This window comes from Hippichthys cyanospilos, chromosome 1, assembly GCF_059441005.1.
Source record: "Hippichthys cyanospilos isolate Australia breed blue-spotted pipefish chromosome 1, RoL_Hcya_1.0, whole genome shotgun sequence".
NCBI classification, from domain to species: domain Eukaryota; kingdom Metazoa; phylum Chordata; class Actinopteri; order Syngnathiformes; family Syngnathidae; genus Hippichthys; species Hippichthys cyanospilos.
Window position 1 is genome coordinate 27128881 of NC_142369.1, and position 27384 is coordinate 27156264.

General features: G+C 40.6%; 1 protein-coding gene across 1 annotated transcript in view; it reads right to left on the reverse strand.

Annotated features, from left to right (window-relative positions):
• Nucleotides 1-27384, reverse strand: part of LOC148429935 (tetratricopeptide repeat protein 28-like) — a 125004-nt gene that overhangs the window by 39564 nt on the left and 58056 nt on the right. The window contains exons 3-5 of the mRNA XM_088418647.1: nt 25575-25847; nt 24342-24472; nt 450-957 (exon numbers count right to left, since the gene is read on the reverse strand). Coding sequence (XP_088274773.1) covers nt 450-957; nt 24342-24472; nt 25575-25847 — 912 coding nt within the window. The remainder of the gene's footprint in view (nt 1-449; nt 958-24341; nt 24473-25574; nt 25848-27384) is intronic.

Consider the following 27384-nt stretch of genomic DNA (forward strand, 5'->3'; position numbering starts at 1 on the left):
TGACATGCGGGAGCAGTTGATTTTATTGACGCAGCAAAGCGAAAAAAAATAGCACGGACACATTGACCGGCATGTTGGGGCATGTTGGATTGTTCGTAGGTTTGTGCGTAAGGGGGGGGACAAAAAATGCCGCGGTTCAAGTTCGTAAGATGAAATGTTCGTATAAGAGGGAGTTCGTAAACCGGGGGCCCACTGTATTTATATTCAATTTCATTAAATGATTATTATATGGTTTAGCAATCTACAATACTTTAGAGTGCCATTTGTGTCACTGAAAAATATTCTGCCGAGAGTGGAATGGATTAATGTAAACGTATTTCCAAATGATTGCAGCAGGGAAGATGATTTGTAATACAGGTGTTGTGAATCACGAGCATGGTCGTAGAATCAAACTTGTAAGTCAAGGCACCACTGCAGTTATTTTGCAAGTCACTGTTTTGCATACATACCCAGATTGGAGGAGGCTCTTCCCTCTGCGGCTCTGTCTTTCAAACCTTCAGCTATGGACAGCTGCTGTTCATGATACTGCTTGGCCCTCTCCAGATCTTGCATGCAGCGAGCGGCATGCCCCAGGCCTGCATATGCTCTCATCTCAATGGACTTTTCCTCTAGTTCCTGGGCGAGCTCCAGCACATGAGTGTGGTAAGACATGGCCTTGTCGAAGTTTCGATGATAGTGGTACGCGCTGCCTAGGTTACTGTAGGCCCGCGCTTCTTCTCGCTTATTTTCAAGGTCCTTGGCGATACCCAGGTGCTGTTCGTGGCATTGGACGGCATTGTCAAAGTCTCCCATGGCGATGTAGACTGCACCCATGTTTCCCAACTCTCGGGCCTCAGAGAGCTGATCTTTAGACTGCTTGGCCAGCAGAACACACTGCTTGTGGCTGGCCAGTGCATTCGGGTAGTCCCCTATGGCTGTGTATACATGGCCCAGGCTGCTCAGGGCCATTGAAGCGGCCTAAAGATAAACATAGAGAAAAAGAGTATAGTTTAGTTCCAAAAACATGTTAAGAAACTGATTCAACTAGACCCGTGTATCTGACTTGGGAGTAAATATTATATTGGTTTAGTGGTGACAATTTCCCCGCTCTGCCAGCAAATATAAACCCAGAAAAAACAAATCACGTATTCACTGAAAAGGGCTTACTCGGACACCAAGTGACCAAGAATACCTCATTTGATTGTGAGGTTGCAAAGCAAGGAAGGGGGTAAAATGTGATGCATATCAGCACAGCAGTAGGTTTGTTTCAAAGCCACCAGTTTGCCAACTGCAATCATACTTCATGTTGTGCCACCGACAACGGAACAAAGAAAGTGCTAATCAGGCGGCTGAGGAGAGGGGTTTCAGTTTCACATTAGACCTGTTTGGGGGAGGGGGGGGGGGGGGTGAAACTGGCGGACTATCTTGCTGCTGGCAGGAATGCTGAGGCTATAAACAGAGACAAAATATTTCCATGTATTCTCTCCTACATTTTATGCCGTTTCCACAGGCATCATCTGACAGTCTAAAGAGCACTTGCAATGAGCACAAATTCCACTACGTAAAGCAGTTCAGCAACACAAAAAAGCAAACTCTCTCTACAAAACACTTTAGAATTTGCATGTAGATGAGTATGTAAAAACAACTTTTTTTTGCTTTTCTTGTTATCACTATGTGAGAATGTAAACTTACATTCCTACTGTATGTGAACATGTGAAATGAATACGAATCTCTACCTATTTGTGTGGGGTTTGACTGTTCTTCAAATGCTTGAGTGTGCTTTCTTTTATTGCTTCCAAGGGTTGAAAAATTAATCGAAATCTAATCGTGAGTTTGATTTTGGCTTGTCATGATCAGAAAAAACATTATACAGTGCTCACTCATTTTTTGCAGTCAACGGGGACCAAAACATCCAGTCAAAAGTCCCCCCCCAGGAATCTTCATTCATGTGTATGTGGGTACTAGACTTTTTAAAATGTGAAAAGTAGTTATACTTCACATGTTTGAGGTGAAGATAACTGCAGCACACATATTTATGTAAATCTTTCATAACTGTACTGTTATCTTTTCCCGTTTCCATCCCTTGACTGTAGTCGGGGAAAACGGAAGGCCGGGGTCGCCCTTAGAGTAACGACCTTTGGATGTCCTCCTAGAATGGAGCCCATAGCTGACCAAACATAAAACAGGGAAGCAGAGTTTACACTAGAAATTCCAATTTACTAGAACAACATTTGTGACGTCTTCGCATACTCTCATTCATCTTCACAGTACTACTTCAGCCGCACGTTGTCATTGAAATTCACACGAAGATAGCTACTGGAGGTACTGTAGTCAACAGTCAACAGCTTGGACAAGACTGGCAAGGCAATCAGTCATTCAACTCACAAGCATTCCTTCAAGAAATGTGATTGGCTGCTGGTGCGACATCGACCAATGAGGGCAGGAGTTGTCATCCAGTCCTACCCTCATTGGTCAATGTCACGCCGGGAGCCAATCAAGTATGTTGTAGGAGGGCCCAAGTTCAATTGCAGCCCGTTCCGGCGTTCCTGTGTGATGTTTCCATGCCTGTAGACAATTGGGACAGGCACAAGCAAGCCAGCGGCCCTTGTCATAATTTTTCTGAGAATGACAGATACAGTTTTTCAGGCTTCAAATTGACTAAAAGGTCTGCGCAGTTAGGCATAATAATTTTTTGGCTTTGCGTGCAAATGAACAAAAAAATTTTTCAATGGCAATTGATTTCTATCATATTAAAAAAAAGAAAACATTTGTTAATGTGAACATCCGCAAGGCATATAACTAAAGCAGGCTTATTAGATGTTTATACAGCGAGCAAACAGCTGCGACTGGGGTCAGCTTTCCCTGCCTGAGCAGATGTTCAATTAATCTCACACGACCAGCTAATGAACCAACTCCTTTCACAGATCCCACCTACCCCATACCCGTTAGGGAGAGGTTTGGACTCAGGCCACCAGAGAGGACAGTCATTCTGACAAGGAAGGACGCTGTCAAGCTTGAGACCAGTAATATAGACTCTGTCATGATGACAGCTGTTAACAAGTAATGCTCGGTGTGACAAAAACTAAACTTAACTATTTATCTTGTGTTACATGTACTGTGTGTCCATATTGCATATTGAAAAATACAATCGGTATAGCAGCATTAGAGCGTTCAATATATGGGGTACACAACCAAGGTTAAATGTAAAGAAATGAACTTGCAGCAAGCAGGACATATCTTTGGCTAGCCCTGCAGCGGCATAATGAAATTCTGATGTTTTGAATAAATGGAAAACAAAGTACGTTGATGGAAAAAAAAATCAATACAATGAAATAGTTCTTACAAGGACAAACACTATATTTCATTGGTTATTTTTCTCACACATAATGCACAAATGGTATACAAACCTACCAAGCCTATTTCCTTCACTTCAAGTTGCTGCTGATGTCTGCAACCAATTACCTGCTGACACAAGGACTCTCAGCACTTTGCTCAAGTTTAAAGACGCAACAAGGCATTACACAGGCCCAGGGATGCAATTACCTTCCATCACAAACTGTTGCTGTTTCATGTTGCGAGATAGCCTATCTGAGGCGGCTCAATTACATGAACCTTTTGAAGACTTGCGTGTTCTCTCAAACGCAAACTTCCTCTTTTTTGAGCTGGAAACAAAAGATTCCTCATCTGTCTTGACTTCAGAGTACAGCTGTAAAGGTAGCAAAAGCAAGACCGCAATCCTACACCAGCAAAGATGAGTCGCTCTGATGAGTGCCTCTCTAAAGCGAGACTGCAACGTTGCACTCTCTCCTGAAATGGAGACCAAGATAATGAGGAGTCTACCTTTACACTCACAGAAGATGCAAGAATACGGTGTCCACCTCTTAAAATTTAAGTGATCTATGAAAAAAAAAAACTTGGAAGTGTCATTATGTCTCTCTCTTGCCTTCGCTCCCACTATTTATTTTATTTAAATTGACATAATTACAAAATTCACAATCTTTTTTTCTTGTTACTCAAAACAGATCTATAATCAAGTGGCGAGATTGTTATAAATAATAAATAAATGATAAGAAAAGTAATTTTAAAAAAGTTCCATTGTATAGCTGTTTATTGGTACCTGGGTCAATGTGGGGTTTGATCTTGTTATACAGTATTTGCATTTTCTGGGCTTGAGTAGATTTTTTTTTTTTTTTTGTCCTAGTTCATTGTTTTCTTGTCTCTTGTGTCAGTGTCTTGTTAGTGCGGTTGCGTCCACCTGTCCTCTTCAACCTGCTTCCCTTGTGTCAGTCAATCAGCTCCCTCCTGCACCAATTGTGTCTCGTTCAGGTATTAATCGTTGTCTCCTCAGTTTGGACTGTATTTAGTTTGCTGTTTGCTTCTACTTCCTGTTGGGTCATTGTTGTAGCTGTCATTCCTTCGCAGTCTTTGTGAGACTACGGAGAATTCCTGCGCTTCCCTGAGTCCGTTATTCAAGTGTTTTTGTAGTATGTTTATTTCCAGGTTTTTGTTTGTTACTTTGTATGCAGTTTTTGTCCTTGTTTATTTTTCACCCTCTTTTCATTAAATTAATATTGTTGAACCCACCCTGCTTCCCTGCATTGGTTTCCACACCTTCCATAACCTCTACTTCATCTTGTCTGAATAATAAATCGGGGGCCGGTATTCTTCATGTTTTCCAGGCTTCTCTCCCCATAACACCTGATTGAAATGATTAGCTCAAGCTCTCCAGGAGCTTGAAAAATATCAGTCATTTGAATCAGGTGTACTTGAGAGAGAAGCATGCAGGATACCGGCCCTTAAGGACTGGAGTTTGACATCTATGGTTTAGGGTGTGCTTCTACTACGCCTATATTCCAGAGATTGTTAGAATAGCCAGCAGCACGTTCAAGATCCTTGTCAAGATGGATGGACGTTAAGTTTAGCATGTTGGCTTGAACCTTAGCAGGTGTTCCAATTCCTCATGAGACCACTTTGTATAATTAATTGCCCAACGCTGATCTTAAAGATAATAATGTTTTTGACACAATTCCCCTACAGAATGGACCGGAAAAACAAAAAAACAACATTCTGTTCCAGGCGAGCACTTTTGCTGTTCCATCCATGAGCTTACTTCACATTGATGCACAATCCAGGAGAGAGAAGTTAATAGTCTTTGTTTATAACCAACATGAAACAAAGCTTGATCCATAACTGAAATAACTGTACTTCACTCAAAATCAATCATCTATCTCTTTCCAACCACTCTTTCTTCCACTTTCCCAATCGCTTTACCTTGACGTCATTCAAGCAATGGAAGTCCGCCAAAATAGCAACATTTACCTGCCAAAAACAAAACCAATGAGTCTTTTGTACACAGACTGTGTGTGTGTTCCTGCTAATGGCTTCGTTAGGCATGATGCTTCATTAGATGAATTATCTCTAATTTTCTTGGGTGACTCATCTCTGCCACAATTGTAATGCGCAGAGACGATGATAACTAATTTTAAACTGATTATGGGTTTGGAAATAGTAATGTATTAGACTACCCATTAGCAAAAAAAGCCCTTACTGCCCTTACCGGTCACGTATAATTGTATCTACAAAGTCCAGCGTTTTCCTGTAAGTGATCTAGTTTGTTCAAAAACACTTCATGTACAAGTATTGTTTATCAGCAAACATGTTACACTGTGTCTAATAAGAAAATAAACTGGTTGTGCTGGGAGCAGACTAGACAAAGGCAGGGAGATGGTGGGGGGGTAATGATGACAACAATATCTAGCTCCACCATAACTATTTCTAACTCCTGTAGAGGAAAGTGGCTTAGGATCCATTCCACATTCTCCTCTATAAACTCCTCAACTAAGTATGTTTATATTCAGGAGTGCATGAGACTAATGGTTGCTTTCATAATATGTGCAAGAGGTAATGAGTTGTACTTAGAATAATTACCTTCTTATGTCATACGGCAATGCGGCTATTGATAGTATGAGTTTTGTGGCTCTGAAGCCCTGTTGTGTGTTTGTTTCTCTGCTAACTTGAGCAGTGAAGCTTCTACTTCCTGGATACGTCAATGCTTTTGAAAAAATACATCTCTTTGGTTTCAATATTTGAGTGCGTGATAATCATTGGCTAGTGGCACTCAAAGGACTACTGCAGTTGCCATGGTAACAACTAGTTAAAGGGGTGGTTTGGGGATAAAACCGGATTAGTATCACTGAGCATGTTGATAACTGTAAAACTTGTTAGAGTCGCTAATTAGAATGAATGAGTATAAGCATCCACTTACAGTAATGTATATAACGTGTAATGGCAATTAAGCGAGACTAGGGGATGCGATGGCTACTTTTGGGCAGAGGCGCTCTGCCACTGATTAATATTATAAAAACATTGCGAGTTCTCACCATAATAATGACAATCGAATCCTTACTGACATGCAGCTTTATTAAGCTGCACCGTCATGGATGATGTTGTGTTCTTTCCCTCAGTTTTTGTGAAGACTAAAAAATGCATTCTTTTCTCAGTTAAAACCCCCATGTGCGTATATATGCATAACCTGAGATTGGAGGCAGTGCTCATAGATAAGTAATGTATGCTGGTAAAAACATAACAGTATGTTGATCAATTACACAAATATGTCAACAACAAAAAAAATACCAACTGACTATTGACTGCAAACATAAAATATAGTTTGTACAAATATGTCTCATGTGACAGAAAAGCTAGCATTACATGCAAACTCTATACACAGAGCCACATTTCCCCACAAATTGAAGTGCAAACACAATTCAGTGTTTCCATCAATATGGAGGACATTACAATGACTGACATTAATTTCCCTGGAGCATATCCACAATTCTCCTAACCTTATCTAAAAATATCTAAGGATTTATGGGTGGTGAGTCCCCACAAACTGAATTTGCAGATTTATGTATGTGTAACACAAGTACACTCACAAATGCACGCACACAGCAATCCAGCTGGCTAATTAAAAGGCACTGCAGAGGGAAGGTGAGGAGAACCATGCACCAGCATTTCCCTTAACAAGCTAGGCTCCAGCAGCATGAGCAGCTAGCTGGCGGTGAACACTAAAGGGTATTAGTGTGTGTGTAGCAGGGGAGAGGGGGGAGGCAACGGGTGAGTAAGAGGGGTAGATAAAAGCGATGGGAGAGATTGTGTTTGAAGAATGAGAAAAGAGAATGCTAAAGACATCCCCAGGCTGAGGCCATCCTCCCATCTGGATTTCATGCAACAAATGCATCTTGACAGTGAAAGGAAACATCTCTCAATCTATGTAATAAACACAAAAGAGAGAACATCAATGTCCAAAAAGTAGCATGAAGGAACATTTCTTCACGTGCATTCGTACAGTACCTACAAGGTGAACTTGTATAAAAACATGAGGCCTGAAAGGCATGCTGCTGCTATCAAAGTGGATGTTGGGGGCGGGGATAGTGATAATAAAATATTCTTCTTGCTTTACAAGTTTATATTTCATTCTCTTCCCCGGTCTGGTGTTTGCACATGGATATGGATCCCACAGGAACCACAATCAAATTTGCCAAATGACAGTCACTCGGCCATAACAAAACCTTCTGTTTTTTAAGCAGGGGAATGTTGTGCTTTGCCAAGCGAGGGTAGGTACAGCTGTGGCTGAGTGCTCTCTTAAACGCACGCACACACATTCACACAAATAAGAGTCAAAATTACAAACCCCGAATCCCACTTTACCCTCTCGGATTCAAGGATCATATTGCTGTATCCGCTGTTAGCAAAGCACAGCGCAAAAGCAGAAGGGGGCGAAAAATGCACTCGCGCATATCCTATTTTCGGAGTGCCTTTTACGATCACGCTGCTCATCGCATTAGCTAGCCGTTAGTCGATTTCTCAAATCAATCATCAGAACTAACCTGATTGACTGACAGTGAAGACATATAGTGGCACAGGAGCCACTTGTTCATTCGTGACCTATGCTAGTTCCAGTTCATAGATGGATGACGCCAGAGGGCCAGAAGCTTGGTAATTCCTTTAGCCTACACAGGGCATGTTAAGAAAAGGCTTGATTGTCACTGGAGGTCAAACTACGGGGAGAGACACTCGTGACTGCTTCCGTGCTGTCTGCAGCCTCATGCACTCATTTCAACTGTACAAGCAGCAACAAGGTGCAGACACACATCGACGGCCGTGGGGAACTGCGTGGGGTTAACTAATGATACACACAAAATGCAGTGGAGCTTTGGCTTGTGAAAAAGCCTTTTTTGTCTGAGCTGTGGGTAGTCTGCGCAGCGGTGCCAGACTAAATGGGAGATCATTTGCGGTTACTCTCAAGACCTAGTATACATTCCCTCAAATGTCCTTATTCCGAGAGTATCTTAAGGATTGTGGGTTGTATGCCTTTATGCGTGTGTGTGCGTGTGTGTGTGTGTGTGTGTGTGTGTGTGTGTGTGTGTGCATGCGCACATACATCTGTGTGGCCACATTTATGCAGTTTGTGTCTTTTTTCCGCCTGTTTGAAGCAACACTACAGTCATTGGTGGCAACCGGTCGAGGGAAAGAAATCAGAAGAGCCACAAAGTCAAACTGAATACCACAGTCTCCATTGGAGTTGGTGGAAACTTTGAGTGCTCTTTTCAGGAGGGTATTGTCAGACAACACGCTTTAAAAAATGTGTTTAAAGAAATGGTCAAATATGAGGTGAGGAAAGTGAAGCGAGTGCAGCACAGTAAGTGAGCTGGTTCGTGTTGAAAATGCCCTCCACACGACTCCCTCTTCAACCCCACACTACTGTCACAAGGTTGGTCCCTTGCGACAGGATGTCAGCATTGTTCTGACACAGACGTAGACCCTCCTGCCCTCTGATATATAAACACATGAATATAAACTCGAGTTGAGGAGAAAATTGAACTACTTGGCACGCTGCGCGAGCAGGACACTGTGAATGGCTCTTAATGTACTCTAAATCAGAGCAAAGCCTCGAAGGGTTGCTGCTTATTTCTGCGCTCAAGTCAAATCTCCACAGGCATGGTTGTGTGATGTCTGCCGGAGAAGGGAATCAATTCTTTAGAGACCTTGTGGTGACAGGAAAGGAAATCACAGTGGTGTTTGAAAGTAATTTCAGGACGGGTTTGAGGTAAACATCAAGGCATGCCACTTTATAAGAGCCTCTAAGCTTGCAGAATGAGGGGCATAATGTTTGTTTAGTGTTTACTTCTTTACACTAATAGCCTTTAGGAGAGGTTAAATTGACTCTGAGTGAACAAGCAACAGAAATCTCATTCCCTGTTTCCAAGTACTCCAGCAGTATTTGGTTAAGTTTGATAGGATGCTTATTGTTTTAAAGGTCCATTGACAAAGGTTCTAAATGGAACAATATTAATGATCCATACTGTACCACTTTTTTACGCTTATCCAATGGCTTAATGCATTTGGTTGACAAAGAAATGTCATGTTAGAGAGCGAGACAAACCATGAAGTCTGCCTTTTGTCAAAAAAAATAATGCCACTAGGGGCAAAAATTGTGAAATTCTTAAAGGAAAATGAAGGGGAGTGTCCTTATTTTATTATCCTTATTATTTTATTTTGAATGTACGTATTTTGTACTGCATTTTTTGTGTCACCAGTGGTAGAATCAGATGAATGTTTTCTATTCCAAATCATACAATGCTGTTCTGAACTTCTTGTCAGCGTCATATACACTGTAAAGGAACATTTTCTCTTTGCATTCTATCACATCCCGAAGGAACAAAAAACATCTTCAAACACAAAATAACAAAATCTTCTCCAAATAAATATATGAGTAATTTGTCGAGCAAACATGAGGAGAAACCAGTCTACCTTGCTGTGCTCTGCAATAAAGTCACAATGGCTGGTTTAAAAGACATTAAAACAAAGACAGAAAACAAATACAGTATTAGATTAATTAATAAAACGTATGCATGTCAAGCAGCCGAGCCTTCAGAAGTCAACTCGCTGTTGTTAAGGCTTCAAGTTGATTCTGACACAGTGCCAAATAAAGCACAGCTTGCAGGCCCCAGCTGCATATGACAGAATTCAGCAGGAAGCCCGGCAGTCAGTCCAAGGACGTTGCCCTCCTTGGTCATTCAAGGATGTTTTGGTGGCCCATGGATGGGAGGCGCAAACAGCTGGACAAATCAGTTCTGACACGGTACACACAATATTATTCGCCATTTTCTATGAAAAGAAGACTTAGTTTGGTAAGGAGTGTAAAAGAGTACAGGAGCAGTGAAAAGAGATAAAGTTACACAGATTAAGGTTTGAGAGAGCAAGATTATATTGATCTACAGCAGAGTGCTTGCTTGGAGCCTGCTGACACAATGAAAACGATGAAGCCAGTGTCAGCACCTCGCAGTACTCATGGAGACACTTTAGCACACTGACTCTAATCCATTCAGTGACAGTAAATCAAGCTTAAACCAAATTTCTATGAAATTGATTCACGACTGCTTTCAAATGCTTAGCATAAATCTGCTTTCTTTTTTTTGTTTGGGCAAATGTGAGTGCCGAAAAATGAAGAGCATAGTGAATCGGTAGAAAGCAATTGTGTGCATTGAAGTGTGTGCATTGCCATTATCAGTCAAACATGAATTTCAGGAAATACATTATCCTGCCCTTGGCAAATCTAAACAAAAAACATAAATTTATTTTTGTGACATTAAATTTGAAAAGGTTTCTGTGCCCATACCATAATTTTATTAAAGAGCTTGCAGAGCTTGCTTAAAGAGCTTTGTATCATACAGAACAATCAGGTTGTAGAGAGGGTGTTTATTTTCATGGTGGCATAATCAACTTAAAACAGAAGGTCTCTTGTGCTTTCCCTTAATTCTCTGATTTATTAGAGGGATGAAAAGCAGACAGCACAAAAAAATGAAATGTCAATTAAGAATGTAATGAAAATCAAGTTGAATCGGAAAATCTCATTTGATAAACAAATATAACAATATTTGGAGCTTTAACCAGCTGATGGCCAATCGAAGGTTTAAACATCGGTTTGATTAGTTGGTTCTTTTAACTTACCTAACTTGAACAATTTGGACATTGTAAAATGATTTCCTACCCGCTCAAACTGAGCTGAGAATCATATAAAAGCTGTTCACTCTCTAAAAACAGCTGGGTCAAAAATAACCCAACTATGGGTCAAAATAGAAATAGACGGACTCAACATTCCACTTTTTAGCTTGCTTTTATACAATAAATAAATAAGGTTGTTTTAGACAAAACTGGGGGTCATTTTGTGCAAAATAACTCGAAGGCTTAGGTCATTTTTTTTGACCCACCTTCTTTGAACCATGAACACCGAAGCATCTTGGCCCACTGCTTTGAAATCAATAGAGTCAATCCATGCGGTGTGATTCATTTGAGTGGATACTGTAGAAAATATGTTACCGTGAAAAAAAAATATATAGACAGAAACCACGGCTGATTTCTCACCTAGAGAGTAAATAGCCAACAAACGCATTGCCCATTCCAACTCCTGCTATCAGACTGTGGATAGTGCTGTTTGAGTAAATTTGCAATGACATTCCATGCAGCTAAAGAAAGTCAGTCTACCTCAAGCTCACTGCGCAAATCCCTTCTCCCCTCTGTGCTTTTATTCCCTAAATGTAATTACAAGCTTGGCATGAGTATTGCGGGTGGTGACTGTGACGCGGGCAGCCAGCAGCGCCAAGCATGTGCCATACCTGGAATTGGTGGGACTTAAAGGCAAGGGAGCCTACACAGTGACTTCATAGCTCGCTGCTCCATGGACTGGCATCTCCAAGTTACAGCAGAATAACCCAAATCTTTCAACATCACTGAGCCCTTCACTTTATCACCAAAGAGAGAAAGAACTTCCCCGACTGAAAAACGCTGAAAAAAGGATCTTACTGCTGGGTTTTATCATCACATGAGCAAACACATCATTCTTATACTGTATGCACACATAGTGCCTCTGCATGCAGAAACGGTGCCTATCACCAGCTCCCACTGCGACACAGCTTTAAAACCATGACGTGAACCCAGCATCGCATGATAGAAACTTAAATCCCTGTGACATTCATTTATATGTCCTATATAAGAGATATATGCCTATTTGGAGGTGCAGACTGGACTATACCCCCATTTAAATGTGTGCTTGCACACAGGGAGAAAATATGTTTTCAGACCAGACACATGCAGCAGAGTCCCGCTGACACTCTTCATTTGCTGGTAATATGGTCAGCAGATAACCAGGGAGGAAAAAAGGAGAAAAGTGATCACCCGTGAGAGATGAAGCACGAGTCAAGTTGTAGAAGAGGGTTTGGCGCAGATAAAATGGAAACGCTGATCAGGAAATAATGGCTTCCTTTGAAGACATGTTTTCTGGGCGATACTGGGCCACCTGCCAGCGCTGCCTCCAGCTGTGAGCGCACGCCGCTGGACTCTGATTGACAGGGAGGGTAAATACTTGTTGGCGGGGCCCCTGATTGTATCTCTTGCCCTTGGCATAATAGAAGAAATAGTGAAAGAGTGATAGCTGCAGCCCCTCCACCACAAATGATGTTAGCATGTCGTCCAAGCCAGTGGTTCTCAACCTTTTTTCAGTGATGTATCCCCTGTGAAATATCTTTTCAGCCAAGTACCCCTTAACCACTGCAAAGCATTTTTGGGTTGCCAAAAAAAAAAAAAAACATTAGTGTGTCTGATTTATTTAACTTTACACAATTTCAAAATATGTTTGTATTGGTCCACAAATCAAATAAATAAATAAATCAACATAAAGTGTCCTCTTCTGGATCATAGAAGAAATCTATGATATATATATATATCACGTCTTTCCAAAGGTAAAAGTCATATATATAAAAGTCATATATATATATATATATATATATATATATATATATATATATATATATATATATATATATATATGTCCACAGAAAGATATTACACATAAAGCGTCCTCTTTGTTCACATAAATGAATAATTAATTATTAATAATATTATATTTGTCCACAAAAAATAATCACCATAAAGTGTCAGACCTGCTCTCAAAAACAAATAATTATGAATACAAATTTGGCCACAAAAAAGTATTCAACATAAAGAGACCTCTTTTAGGATTACAGTAGAGATCTCTTCACAAATATAAATCATTAACTTAATTTTTAATAAATGTTAATAATTGTTTGCAGAAAAATAATCAACATAAAGTTTCAGACCTGTTCTCAGAAATAAAAAAATATTTGTCCATGGAAAAATGTTCAACTTTTGAGATCATAGTAGAAATGTCTTCACCAAAATAAATAATTAACACGACAGGTGACGAGAGGTGGCACATGACAAATTGGGTCAAACCATTCTAGTATAGGAGAGACTTTTTACAATAATTAAATTGAATAACCTACTGAACATTACTTTACATTACTTATGGACTTATATAGCCTGTGCTCCGAAAACCCAAACACACATTTGTCTTTGTTCCTAAGTCAAGTCTTCTAAGAGAAGGCAGCAAATCCTAATAGAGGAAGATAGTGGAAGTAAAAGTGTTGCTTTATTAAGGGTGGCACAGAGGCAGAGAGGATAGTGGAAAATGTTTACCAAACACTCACGGAGAGATGTTAAAAATTGAAGGACCGATTTTCCACGAATGCCAGTTGTCTCCGGGTCACGGAAAGTAAGCTGTGGGATTTAGCAGTGTAGGAGGAACAGTTGGCGCTCATTGACTCTCTCCACTGTCGAGAGGCTAGGGGAAACTTTGTATGCTTTGCGAGAGCTGAATAAAGACAGCTGAGTCAAAGCAGCAACACAAGCGCCAATTGAAGTCGTCTTATATAGCCGCAAGAGAATGAGGAAAACACCACACCGGTGTGGCTTCTTGTGTGTGACACTGGCATCGGCACGTTGGAGGAATGGAGCAATCAAGGACTATGTTTGCGCAACCATTACGGGGCCGGATGCAGGCATCACTGCCATACGATATGCTTAAACCATCAGATTTGGAGGGACTAATCAATGCAAGTGAAGTGAGAAAGGAAAGCAGAGGGAGATACAATGGAGCCACAACAACAATTATTATGTGACTCCTTCTACATCTGTTGCCTTAAACTGATGAAGCCTAATTTATTTTGAAGCGTAATGAGTATTTAGTCACCTGGTCGGCAGGAAAGTCAATGGGCACATTGCTTCGTAGATTTAGGACTAGATTGTTCAATACCTAGAACCCTAACTTGGTAGACTCGCATCCGTACGGCCGGCGGTGAAAGGTGCCCAACCGGTCTAGTCTACCGTGTTTAGGGCAATGTTACGCTACTTTGAGCGTATTGACACAAACATGGTTAATTCAAGTTGTGCCTAATTATACCACAGCTTTAATTAAGTCCCCTAATATTGCACTTATTCCAATTTCATACAGTGCACAGGGCAACGTAGGGCTACATAGAATCATTATATTATTACTCAAATTATCTGTCAATTATTTGGGTTATTGATTGCATTATTTTTTAAAAGTGTGTTAATATCCCTACATATGCAAAAGCATGGCATTTCCTCAAATTGGCAGAGCAGTAAATAAAAATGAACAATGACTTTTAATCATAAATTATTGGTTTGGTCCATATCGTCTTAAAAAAAAGGCTAACAATTGATCTTTGTCTTCCAAAGTACAAATAGATGACTCTAAATATTTAAAAAAAATCTTAATTTGATTTTACACAGTAATATGCATTATACTTTCATAAAGGACTACATCTAACTGATAATTATGACTGAGAAAAGGCTGAAACTCTGCATTTGGACAATTTTAGATACGTAAACAATTAATACATGATCAAAACTCATTATTGGTAGATTTTCAATTAGTGGTCAGTTAATAAACCTAAATAATCATAATAATAATTTCCAACAAGTTACCAAATCATGTTCTATAATCATAAACTATGGTAGCAGAGAAGTGCAAGACAAAACACCAATCTTTAAAACACTTTTAAATGGCATGCAAAAAATGTACATTACCTACACAAAACATATACATGAAAGCTGGAAAACATTTACGTTTCAGAAAACACATTTAGGTTTCAGAAAAAATGAACAAATTCTGAAAAAAAATTACATTGGAAAACAAACTAACAAAAAAACTCTTTGCAATGAACTGCACTGAGATTGTGTGCCAACAACACACACACGCACACACACGCACGCAAACGTAGCGTGCACAGTCCTCTGTTGTACTGATTGTAGGATTCGTCTTGACTCAAACACACAATACGGAATGGAGTTTGATTCTTTGTGAACCAGGTACCACACAAAGACAACAGAGTTTTATGACTCATATCTCAACAAAGATTATTCCTGCAGACTCCGCTGTTTAATGTTTGCCAGCTGAGACAATGTTGTGTATATCTATGGCACGCAATAAACTGGTGGAGTACACGCTAGAGACAAGCCCCTACAAAAGTCATCATCTCTGAGATTGTACGATTGTGACACAGTCCATATAACAGCTATAAAGCCATTTCTTGCATCTCTTCAGAACTGCGGGCTTACAGAAACAGTGCACAAACACAAAGACAACAGTGGAAAGGTCCCTTTGGTCTGCTCAGCACTGATGAAACGCTACCCACGGCGAACTTCAATCACACTGGAAAATGAGTTGGAGATAGGCTGTAACCCCGACAGTGTCATTAAGCCCGTCACTCTGTCCCCCGGAGTGCAGTGACGGGAGAAACACCACTGGCGTGTGATCATATAGCCCTCAACTAAAGCAAATGGTATGGCCCCCCTTCTCACCACACCCGCCCTGCTTCAGCTATACGTCAGTCTGAAAATAGCATAATGAAGCGGTATAATTAGTGTGTCTGCTTTATTTGTATGCAAACCCTCAAAAGGCAAGCACTCAAACAGTGGAATCACATCTACTCAAAAGGCGCTTCAGTCATTGGTAACAAATGCTATCACGCTAGAAAAAAAAAAGATAGCTCAAATCCTCTCATGTATGTTCCCACACATTTAAACCAATGCAGTGCATACAGGCAGCAACACAATACATACAGTAGACCAAGATAAGCCTCCGCATGCCATCAGAAAGTAATGTGTGATTGGCCTCTGTGGAGGGACAGCTTCTCTCATCATTAACTCTTCAGAGGATCACACTACTCTAATCATGTTAAGCCTCTCTTAATGGCGATGAGGTCAAAAATGTGCTCATGTACACATTCATAGAGGGAAACACACATACACAAAAACACACAAAATGCACATCTTGGTCAACGGCAATGGCAAAAACAAAGTTGCAGCCTGGAAATGGTGGTACTAAATAGGAACTGGATGAAAGAATACTATGGGAACATGGCATTATAGCGACATTATAAAGCTGTTACTTGTAAATACTCAACATTACATTAACAGCTCACTTTCGGTTTCCTGTTAAACACTGAAAAAAGCCTTGGTGTCTAAATCTCAATGAGGAAAATGTTTAATTAAAGTTTTTTTGTTTTTTCAAAACTACTTTTCACTGATGGCGATAAAAAAGATGATTTTTATTCAGCCAAAAGTCTTCTAAAAATGGGCATAAAGCAATAAAATCAAAGTGTCCTCTCTCAGAGTCCACAATTGAAACACATGCATTAGAGAAATATCGCTATTTTGTACTGTGGTTTGGATGAGGTGTGATCACACTTCCATGACACCTCTGCAGTGAGTGTGGAGGTCAGATGGTTACATTAGCAATGTAGAAAGGAAGATTTACCAGCACAGCCCATCGGAACACATCAATATGCTGTATTCACTGACGACATTGGAAAAAAAAAAGAAAAAAACCCCAACAGATTCTTTTTAATGATCTGTTTCCAGATGATCGTCATTTTTTTCTATTGAACAATCAAAAGACCACACCGCTACCGTACATACCATTTCAGTTAGTTACGACTTTAAAGAAAACGTTCACCGTAGAGCTGTTTTTGGTAGCCAATACGCCATTTTGACAATATGCGTATCCTCACATGTACGTATGTACCAAAACACCACATGTCCCTTCCATCAAAGCTTGTCACAAGCAGCGATTAAATCTGATGACAACACCAGCAATAGCTGCAATTTTTTTCAAGAGAACTGTTACAACAAAGTAGCCCGGAAGTCTTTGCCTCTGGTCTCACGACTGAACAGTTAACAATCTCGCTGCCATATGGTCGCATTCTTCCTTTAAGACATTGGTGTGAGTCCAGCAACAGTCTGTCTCAAGTTTATTCTGAGACTATATTGAGTAGTGAAGACATAGTACTTTCATTTTACTCATTTGGGGCCTCGTATTTTCAATCCATTTTATTGCTTTCTCAGAGCTCATTCCACCAAGACACATTCCAAATCCTCATAAAGTAAGAGGGCTACCATCCAAGAGAGATTGGAGAAGGACTCAATATTGTGCCACAGGGACAGGAATGCTGACACTGCCTGAGCATTGGACAATAGCTAAACTGAGGGTTGGGAGGCAGAATGAGAAAGAGAATGAAAGCATATCTTAGTGTATATGTATTGTTTGGCAGCTTGGACTGAGCCAGACTAAGCAGCTGTAATCCCAGTCCTTGGCGCAATGTCAGGAGACTTGCAAAAGGCCATTTCCTCGAAACGCGTAAACGGCCGTCCCTGACATCCTCGTGTGTGCCGACACGTTGTGTATATATAACGCATACTTGAAGCTCTGCTGACCTCTCGACCTGACAAAGTCGTGGTTCTCCCGTTTACAAGAGCAAGTCTCGTAACAAAAGGTTTAGTGGTGAGAAGTGGTTTGTTTCCAATTGGAATTTTCAATATAAAAACGAAAAACAAGAAAGTTGAAGGGACTTACTTTTTCCATCTGGCCTAAAAGAAACAGAAATGCTGAGCCACCAGTGGTCTTTTCTTTGAGTGTAATCGTATATTGGAAGAAAAGTCCACACGCATAAATTGACTTTTCAAACGTGGCTGTGACTAATCACAGCCAGAAATTGCTCTAATGAGTGAAAACAAGGTTCAGCCAGGGCAGTGCCCAGAGGGCACTGTTGTCTATACTACTGACTGGTCCAACAACCTTTGGCCTTATCGCCTAATCACTAATTACCATGCGGCCTTTTCTGCTTAATGACATATGGTGCAAAATATGGCCTGAAAATAGCCAGATTGAAGAAGAAGAAGAAGAAAAAAAAACCATTTGGATCTCTTTGAATGCACTTTTTTTTTGAGGGGGGGTTGAAGTTGAGCAGCAACTTGTCCTTGTTGTGACTTGGACGTCATGCAACAGAGGATTTCATGTTGAGGTTTGCAGTGAGATGAAATCCCCACAGTCTAATAATAAAGGCTTTTGTCTAGGAGTGTACTTCATTTCGTTTAATACTACTGAGCTGCAATTAGGACGAGCTGCAGCTTAAGAAACTCAATACGCTCTTCACAATCATTCATCGGCCACTAGAGACCATTATACAGCGCGCTCATAATTCTAAACACATTCAATACACGTATACATGCATTAGTTACTGTCCTCGCTAAGACCCTCACTCTTTCCTTCCTCATAACTACCAGGTGGGACTCTTCCCCTCCATCCAAGTACATCTCTTTCCCTTACTCCCTCACTTTTTCCTTCATTAAAATGGACTTCCTCAAAGCTCCATTCATCTTGCTGACAGCTTTTCTATCGATTGGGTTGGGGAGAGGGATGCAGCTTTAAATGGCTCTCCTGCCATCCCGGACGAGGACTGGGCTGGGCAGAGGACAAAGAGGAGGAGACGGCAATATCGGGCGGAACTGAAGTAGGGACTCACAAAATTATTTCAGTCATTGTTGAATAACATTTAAACTGCCCGGAGGCTAAGGATGAGAATTCACATGAAAATGACTCACAGGCTCAGTACTAAGGATTAGGCCGATGAGATCAGATAACAAATTAATCTCACACTTTGAAAGCAGACGCTTAAATTCTCCTTCCCGCATCACCAGCAGACTGTTCCCAAAAGTGAGCCCTCTCCAAACATTTGTTTCACTTGGCGACACAGACACGCAATTCATTTCAATCAAAACCACGTGAACTAGCGCTCTTCTGGATTGTGTTTAATCGGCCTCCATCCGTTATCATCAGACAGCACCTAAGAAAGAGGAGTGGGCACGTTCCGTCTTTATTCTTCTAACTGCGCAACATCAAATCTACCGGCCGGGACAAGGAAAAAGACCGTCGATTTCGGTAATGATCAACATTTATATGACCTCATTGTTGCGTGTTGTTGTGAACATTTAGAGGAGGCTTTTGGATCTCTGCGGGCCAATCACATGCAATACCAGCGGGTATGTTGGCTCTCATCTGTAATCATATAGTGCACCGCAGCAGAAAGTGAGTGGTCTGTTGTGACTGTGTCACTCTTTATTTGTCATCTAATCTGTCCCTCAGCATTGCCATTGATCGTGTGTGTAGGTGAGGACAGAAAAAAAAAAAGCAGACGGGGACTGACATCATAAGATGAATTACTTAATGTCCAAACAGCAAGTGGTTCATTTTACACATTTCACAATTGTGTTAGGATACAGGATTGTTAGAACAGTTTGAATAGTCTTTTGTGATTCTCATGTAATAAGGAAGTGATCAGTAAATGTGAATTCCACACTATAAGACGCTACTGTTTCCCCCATGTTTTGAACCCTATGGATTTTAATGTGATGAGGATTTTTTTCATAACAAATTACTTTAGTGCTTCAAGCAGTCAATACATCCACTCAGTGTCATCCCATATGACCAATGAAATTACCAACCACGTGGACCAAAAATATTGTCTAAGTGCGGTCTCTTAACTGAATATTCTTCAGCTTTTTGCGTCAGCTATTTGCGATGCACAAGTGAAGCAGAAGCTAGTTGCAAAAGACAGAGAGACAGAGAGAGAGAGAGAGGGTGGGGGAAGACAATAACATGAAAATGTCTGCCCCTACCTGTGTGTTTATCAACTGGGAGAAAAAATATGCATCTCTGATTGTGTTTAATGAGCATAGAGCCAAGTGCAAATGAAATAGCAGTCTCACCATTGCTGACATTGTTTTGGCAGGGAAAAAAAAGTTTCAGGTAAATAAATGCTTTTAAAAATCCTTCTGTGAGTGGTCATTCTTTCCAAATATTTCATTTACTAACATGCAGATCCACAGTTATTCATTCAAAGCAGCCAATATAAATACAACTTAGTTTTTATGGCTATACAGTATTTAGATGTTGCAGCTTTTATCAGGGTGTGTTTGTCCAGAATTCCCCAGATTCTGTAAAAGGCACAATTCAAATGTTTTCTTTTGCAAATTTCAAATAAAGACAATTTTAAGTTTGTGCAATAATCTCTATGTGCGAATTCTGGTAGAGATACTTAATTTTTATCTTAATTTTTTCCATCTTAGTAAGATCTCAAAGAACTTCATATTGGATTACTCATATACCTGTAACACATCAGGAGCAACTCTGTGTTGAGTATCTTGCTCACCGATACTACAACATGGTCTTCAGGGTCAAGTATCAAACCCACAACTTTCTGTTTTTTTGTGCAGTCCCAGTAGCGTCTCTCTGGCTCGCTCTGAGCGAGCGGCCCAATCGCTCCGAGTGAGCGAGCGAGCAAGCGCGCGAGAGAGAAAGAGACAGAGAGTTGAAATATACCTTGCGCTTCTTTCACTGAGTTGTCTTTGCCTGGTCCACTATTGTTGTTTTGTTTTTTCCATTCTGCTTGTTTATTATGAGCGTAGAATTGTTTGCCGCTTGTTTGTTACGTGCGAGTCGGATGAATACATCCTGGCCATTCAGACTGAAATCGCAAAAGTCGATAGATCGGATTCACATAAGATTTAGAGCCACATACCCAAGTGGACTGGGTCGTATTTGAAAAAAAAAAAAAAAAAGCAGATCTGTGTCGTTCCTACTGCCAACAAAATATCAGATACAGGTCAGGAGTGGCACAAAAATTTGAACTGGATCACTTCGGGCTGCAGTGTGAACAAGACAGACAGACAGACAGACAGATAGATCTGCACTCAAAACTGCAGAGAAAAATGGTAGATGTTTCATTTATACACACATAGGAGCACGTAAACACACAAATCTTTGTTTCCCAGCTGGGTTTATGGCCCATTGGTTGACACTAGTTGTCCATTTCTCATGTTTCATGGCTAAACGAGCTCCTGTATAGGTGTTCTAAACCACTGGGCCGAGCAGGCGGAGACTCATTAATAATACACCGCGGGTTGGGAATAGTGTAAAATGTATACTTTGGGATCGCAGTCTAGCAAATACTCTGAGCTCCTTGCTCTTACTTATGATCACTTGACTCAAAATGCTAGTATCACGCCACACACTAGCTTTTGGGATGGCATGCAAAGTGGTGATTTCTTACCTACAAAATATACATAGGACAGACAGATAGCAGTCACCTTTCATTTGTCATGAAGCTAATCTTATCGAAATTGCCAACTTGTCAGATGTTCAAATCCTAATTTTTAATCAGCAAAGTGTTGGATAGTAAAGGAAAGAGACAGCGGTGCCTAGTTCCCCTTGTGCCATCCTTTATTAGTGTCAGCCCTCTGAAAGAATGAAAAGGCACATGTCCATGTCCTAATGACTCTTTAATGATGTTCTCCTCTACAAGAGTGCTGACATACACTGACAAACCGTCACCCTGTCAAGTGGAACACCCACTTTTAGCCCTGTTGTTCACTCTCTATTTAGAGGTGTAGCACCGCCGTTACACCAGCCGAGGTTTAACACAATCCACGCAACGTCAACCTAGCCCAAAGATAAACATCAGTGATGAAACTGCCTGTGTCACTTTGTTAGGAGCAAACTTTGCATGTATTAATCACAGCAGATGGACTGCGAGAACGCAAAGATAAACAATTCCAAAGCTAAAAATGGGACCGCTGGTAGGAGAAAGAGTGAAGCGAGAAAGAAAGTTTCTTTCTCTTGTACTTTTCCCTGATTGTAGCTCACATTTCAATTTGGGGTTGGGGGAGTCAGCTGTTGCGTCTTTTGAACATCACACAAGACATAATTAGAGACTGCACTGCCGTCAGCATGGCTCAGTTTCTCCTAAATACTCACACCCAAAATTAGGGGTTTACCTCCCTCTTGTTGAACCTACTATTTAAGAAGAAAACGCCACAGGCAGACAGACTGGGTGACCTGGATTTTAGGAGGAAGCAATCCAACAGCTTTGTTTCGCATTCACCTTTGTAAATGATGCAAACTTCACTTTGATGAAAAAAACTCGACACAAAACCAACGTGGCCTTGGAAGTGAAATGTGATTGTGTTGATAGCTGCGAGTTAAAGGAATACGCATGAGCTGACCGGTTAGGCCTGCAGCACGCATTTGCAGCTGACAAAGCATTCACTCGATATTATCGTCACAGAATTAAGACAATGCTACTTTGACTTTGAATCTGTATTAGATCTACGTCAAGCAAATCAGCAGTTTATGTTTTTGCTGGAACTCAGAAAAGATTGCTTGAAATGTAATAACGCATTTACATTTTTGGGCTATTATGTCTTAAAAAAACACTTTCGCCTCGATATGCCTGTTAATCATGATTATGATTACACACACCAGCTCTGTAAGATGCATAGAATTTAAAAAGATGTTAAACTTGCTATGCCCTTTTCATCAGTCAAAAGTAAATATTTCCTGTATTATTAATTTGATGAAGATATTTTTTATGCTCTACCAATACCTTTAAAAACTCAGGTTAACACTTGTTGTTGACTGAAAATGATATCACATGCACGATGGGTGGGTAATATTGACCAATCACAGCTCACTTCTTTTCGAGGTTTGATCGTGTTAGCCGGGTTTGGTCTTGTGAACCGTAATTGGTTGTTATTGCATTAGTACATGCGTGTCACTTTCAGTTAATAGAAAGCAGCTTGTAAAGGTACTCATTGTAAATGAAAAATGATGTAGTAATTGAATTAGGACAAAATATTAACTCTTTGCTGCTGAAAAAGGCTACGGAAGTTTAGTATGCCTTGAAGCTCTGTCACAACCAACAGGAAGTGTAAGGTAAAGTTAGTATTCCTAAACAACAATTATACAAGCCATAGAAGGGCCATGTGGTCCAACGGGCTCTTTTTTCTAACATTTCATGAAACAATTGATTACTTCATTTGATAGGACACGATTTTCCAAAGCTTCCTATTTTATGTGACTGTACTCTATCACAAATGGACAGCGATGTGCGCCACTGGTTCCAGACTTTTTGTTCCCTCTGGAAGGTAGACATGTACTGGAAATCCAGTCAGAAACAACATCCCACCTCCGGCCTCGAGGAAGTGACCTCAACCTCAAAAAGGCCAGATAAAAAGTCCACACCAGAAACAAAAACAGCAACCCAGCCGTAATGAGCTATCCGCCAGGCTCCAGCGTGTACGGAGCGAGGCCAGGTGGTGTGACACACATATGACTCTGATTAGGGGGGCTTTTGGGAAAGCGGGCAGCGAAAGCAGGGAGGGCTTGTACTAAGCCAACCAGGACATGACTATATATGAGTCAACTCTTGGTATTATTTAAGATCACCGCTTTGCTTCCATATCTTAGCATTGGGTGCGGTGTACGCATTTCTAAGAAGCAACATGACACAACAGCATACGGATAAAAACAAATCCAAATTTTACTGTTAAGAGTCTTGCAAACTTTACTCAAGCACTCGCACAGACACCAATGCAAACTTGAACAACCATCTTCTCTGCAAATTTCCTAAAAATATAGAATGGAGAGATGTCGGGAAGAGCGCAAATCTTATTTTTGAAACCTTTTGTTCTGCTGCTTTGTTCAGACTTTGATTGGACTGTTTAAAGGCCTTGTGATATCAGCAAGGACAAACAAGCAAACTCCGCAGCCTGGTCGGAAGGATAAGGAATGAAGGGGAAATGGAAGCCATTCTTCTCCTTGGCTGATGGCAATTGTGTTGGGATACAAGCACCTGTCAGGCCCCAACAATGACCACAGAAGCTAACGGACGTCAGAGGACACTTTTCATTTTCCCTCAATGTCTAATAAACTTAGTCTGAATTACATCTTCAGATACGCTATCATTTACTGCTACATGGAACAAAAATGTGTTTTCCATATTTACATGAAGATCCGGTGAGGTGAAAAGGGCATTTCATTTCTCTGTCCTTGAAATGCATCCCTCCTTCAGCGTGACCTTCATTCGAAGTCGATACTTGTTTCGTACATGTAAAAAGGGCAGTAGCATTTGTGTGTCCTTTAGGTCCCTTCTAAAAAGCTCAAGCAGATGAATACCTGGTGCAGCGCAATCCCACACAAACATCTGATAAGACAGTGACAACAATGTTGTCACCTCTAATTATCATCTTGAACAGGTAGCTTGCGTTTTGATTTCAAAAGGTATCAGCGTGTCTGCGCTTCTCACCTCTCTGTCTTTCAGCTTCATGGCGAGAACCAGCTGGTTACGATGGTTGGTCAAAGCTTCACGATAGTTTCCCTTGGAGAAGAATGCCGAGCCTAAATTCCCATGAGCACGACATTCCCCTGTTTGGTCACCTGGAGACGAATTAGATCCGTTATACTCGAGGCCGCAGCTGATTTCAAAGCAGACTGTTTTCAAACATTTCTAGACATCAGTGTTCAACTATGGTGTGACCCTGAAAAGGGAAAAAAATATGTCTCACGAAAAATCTGAGTGTCACAATAGCAAAGACTTTGCTTGGTCATATAAGATTAGTCTTTTTTTTTTTTTTTCTTGTTTTTTGGTCAAACTGTTTCCTCAACAGAGACCTTTTCTGTAGATGGAAAACAAAGCCGTATGAGCTGAAAAGCAAAGCGTGGGGATCAATGGGAAGATTGAAACTCAGGGAGATGAAGTTTTAGAAGGAGTAGTTTACTAAAATCAAAATAATGTTGAAGAAATTAAAATTTGGAGTAAGATTACCATTAGTTAGTTGCCTGTAAATTTTATCAAACAAGAGCTTTTTCACACTGCAAGATGTGAAAACAAAATAAAAAGAAAGAAAAGAAATGACAAATGAAAAAAGGAATTATCAATGGATATTACAGTTAAAGTGCGATCTACATGTTCAAAGGGAGTAGTAGTAGATTACAAAACTTCTCGTCCTCCCTCTTGTTTTCAATATTATATATACATACTGTATATTTCATATGATGTTTATACATATGACTTTTTAGTGAAAACAGGCGGCAAGAAATATTTTCAAAAGAGTCTTTTAATTAGGACTGAAACGAATCGCCTAGTAATTCAATTACCTTGGATCAAAAACATGCTCAAGGCATTCTTTTCCTCCAATAGCCACTTATCAGTGTACTTGTAATTTAAAAGAAAAAAAAAACATGTCGAGCCAATCATAGACTGTGAGAAGACCAACTACAAATAAACCTTACTTTACTCAATTCTGTATGGACATGAACGCGTTGGTAGGCATACAAGATCTGTTTTGACCAAACGCACTCACTGATGATCGGAATCTGAGCATTTCAAAAATTATCTCCCGCAATAGACAGATTTACTGTACTGTAGGCTCATGAAGATAAATATATATTTGAAGATGGTTTAAAAAAAACTTTAAAGAGCTAATTCCCATTGAAGATTAAAATAATTGTGAATTCCTTGAGTTCCCAGTCGTCTCACCTAAGGTCTTGGCCACATCCAAGTCCTGCTGCATGTAGCTGGTGCTCTTCTCGGTATTGCCCAGAGACCAGTGGGCGCTGCTGAGGGCCGAAAAAACAGAGCCACGTAGCTTGAGGCTGCACGTGCCGATCTTCAAAGCTGCTTCTAGAACTACGACAGAAGCTGTGTGGTGGCCAGCTGTCAGCAGCTCCTGGCCGATCACAGACACCACCACAAAGGGACTCTTGTCCAGCTTCATCTTTTGCAGCTGTTGATAAGTTGGCTCTAGAGACTCTGCAGGAGGAACATGAGTGATACTGGGATTAGAAGCAGAATGAAAAAATGACCGAGATATAACCTTGTGCTGACATGTTGATTGACAACAATATTTGGCTTTGGTACTGCTTTGGTAACTTTGTTACCTGTTTATGCTCTCTGATAAACTACGCGTGAAGTTCTATTTTCCATTCTTCCAGTGATGGAACTCAAACTGTCTGTCCATCAGCACACACTGCATCTTCACCGAGTGACAGCTTTCGCTGACACTTCACTTTAACTCCAAAATACATACGTATGAATCATTTTCCTGATTGCTGCGCACGCAATCCTAATGAGGTTTAAACAATTGTAGGCAACCCTCAATTAAATACGTGAGAAAGAGACAATACAGAATACTGAAGTAGATGGAAAAACTAATGCAAATTGTTCACAAGTTGTAGCGGCATCGCGATGCAGAACAGAGACAAACAAGGTGACCTTTGAAGAGGTTGAAAATGCACACAATGACATAAATCAATGGCGGGCCACATGGGATTGGGGATTCACAGCCCCTTCAGATTGCTTGCCCTCTGGCAGACGCCCCAGCATCGAAGAGGATCAGGGGAGGCTTGGAGGAACACAGCTTTTGTTTCAATTGCTTATAAATGACACATATCTACAAATCGCGGGTATCAGAGTGAGCAGGAGCTCAAACTTGGGAGGTGTTTGTCATATGCACCACCAATCAGTGTCAAGTGAAGGTAGAGTATGATATTGTTTCAACATTGTGCTATTAGGAGTAACCCTCTATGCGCACACTTGTGTGGCATAGAAACGTATTTTGAAAAGAGTCTTTTAATTAGCCATTATCAGCAGTCAATTTGCCTATATTTAATTTGATAGCTGTTATTTTTATGTGTAATTAATCATTTAAAAAACGCATTTCGCCACTACCTGTCGACTGAAATGCCAACAGCTGGCCTCAGGTCTCACTCGTTTTCTGGGTTTCTGGATTACCTGAATCCTGAGAGAATGTGATGTACTTTGCAGTTAAACAGTTAGTGGCAAAATCAGTCGAGTATCACTTAAGCGGTGGGACTGCACACAAATGAGTGGTGACTCAAACTGAGATGCAATTCGGCCAGAAAAAAAGGCAACACCATGTCAGAATTTTCAGTTTTGACTGATGCATGTTGACGCTTGCATCATACTTTGCTATTGGAACCAACCACTGCTGGAGCCCCACAAAGATGCACATTCACTTACACACACATTCACAATAATGAGATGCAACTGGAGCGTCTGAAGAACACCGCTGTTGAGGTACTTGGCATAATGTCATGCTTGCAAAGAAAGGTTGCACATAAAAAAACATTCATGGATTGCAATTGCCTTGAGAAGTGACACAGAGAGCCATGTCATAAATTAAACATGGAGAGAATCTTTTAGGTGAAAAAAATGGTGTCATGACTGTTGTATTCATGAACAGGTAGTTATGACTATCCCCAAGCGTATTGTTTCACATAAAAACAGGTGCTTAAACACCTCACACAACAACACAAGCAGTCAAATT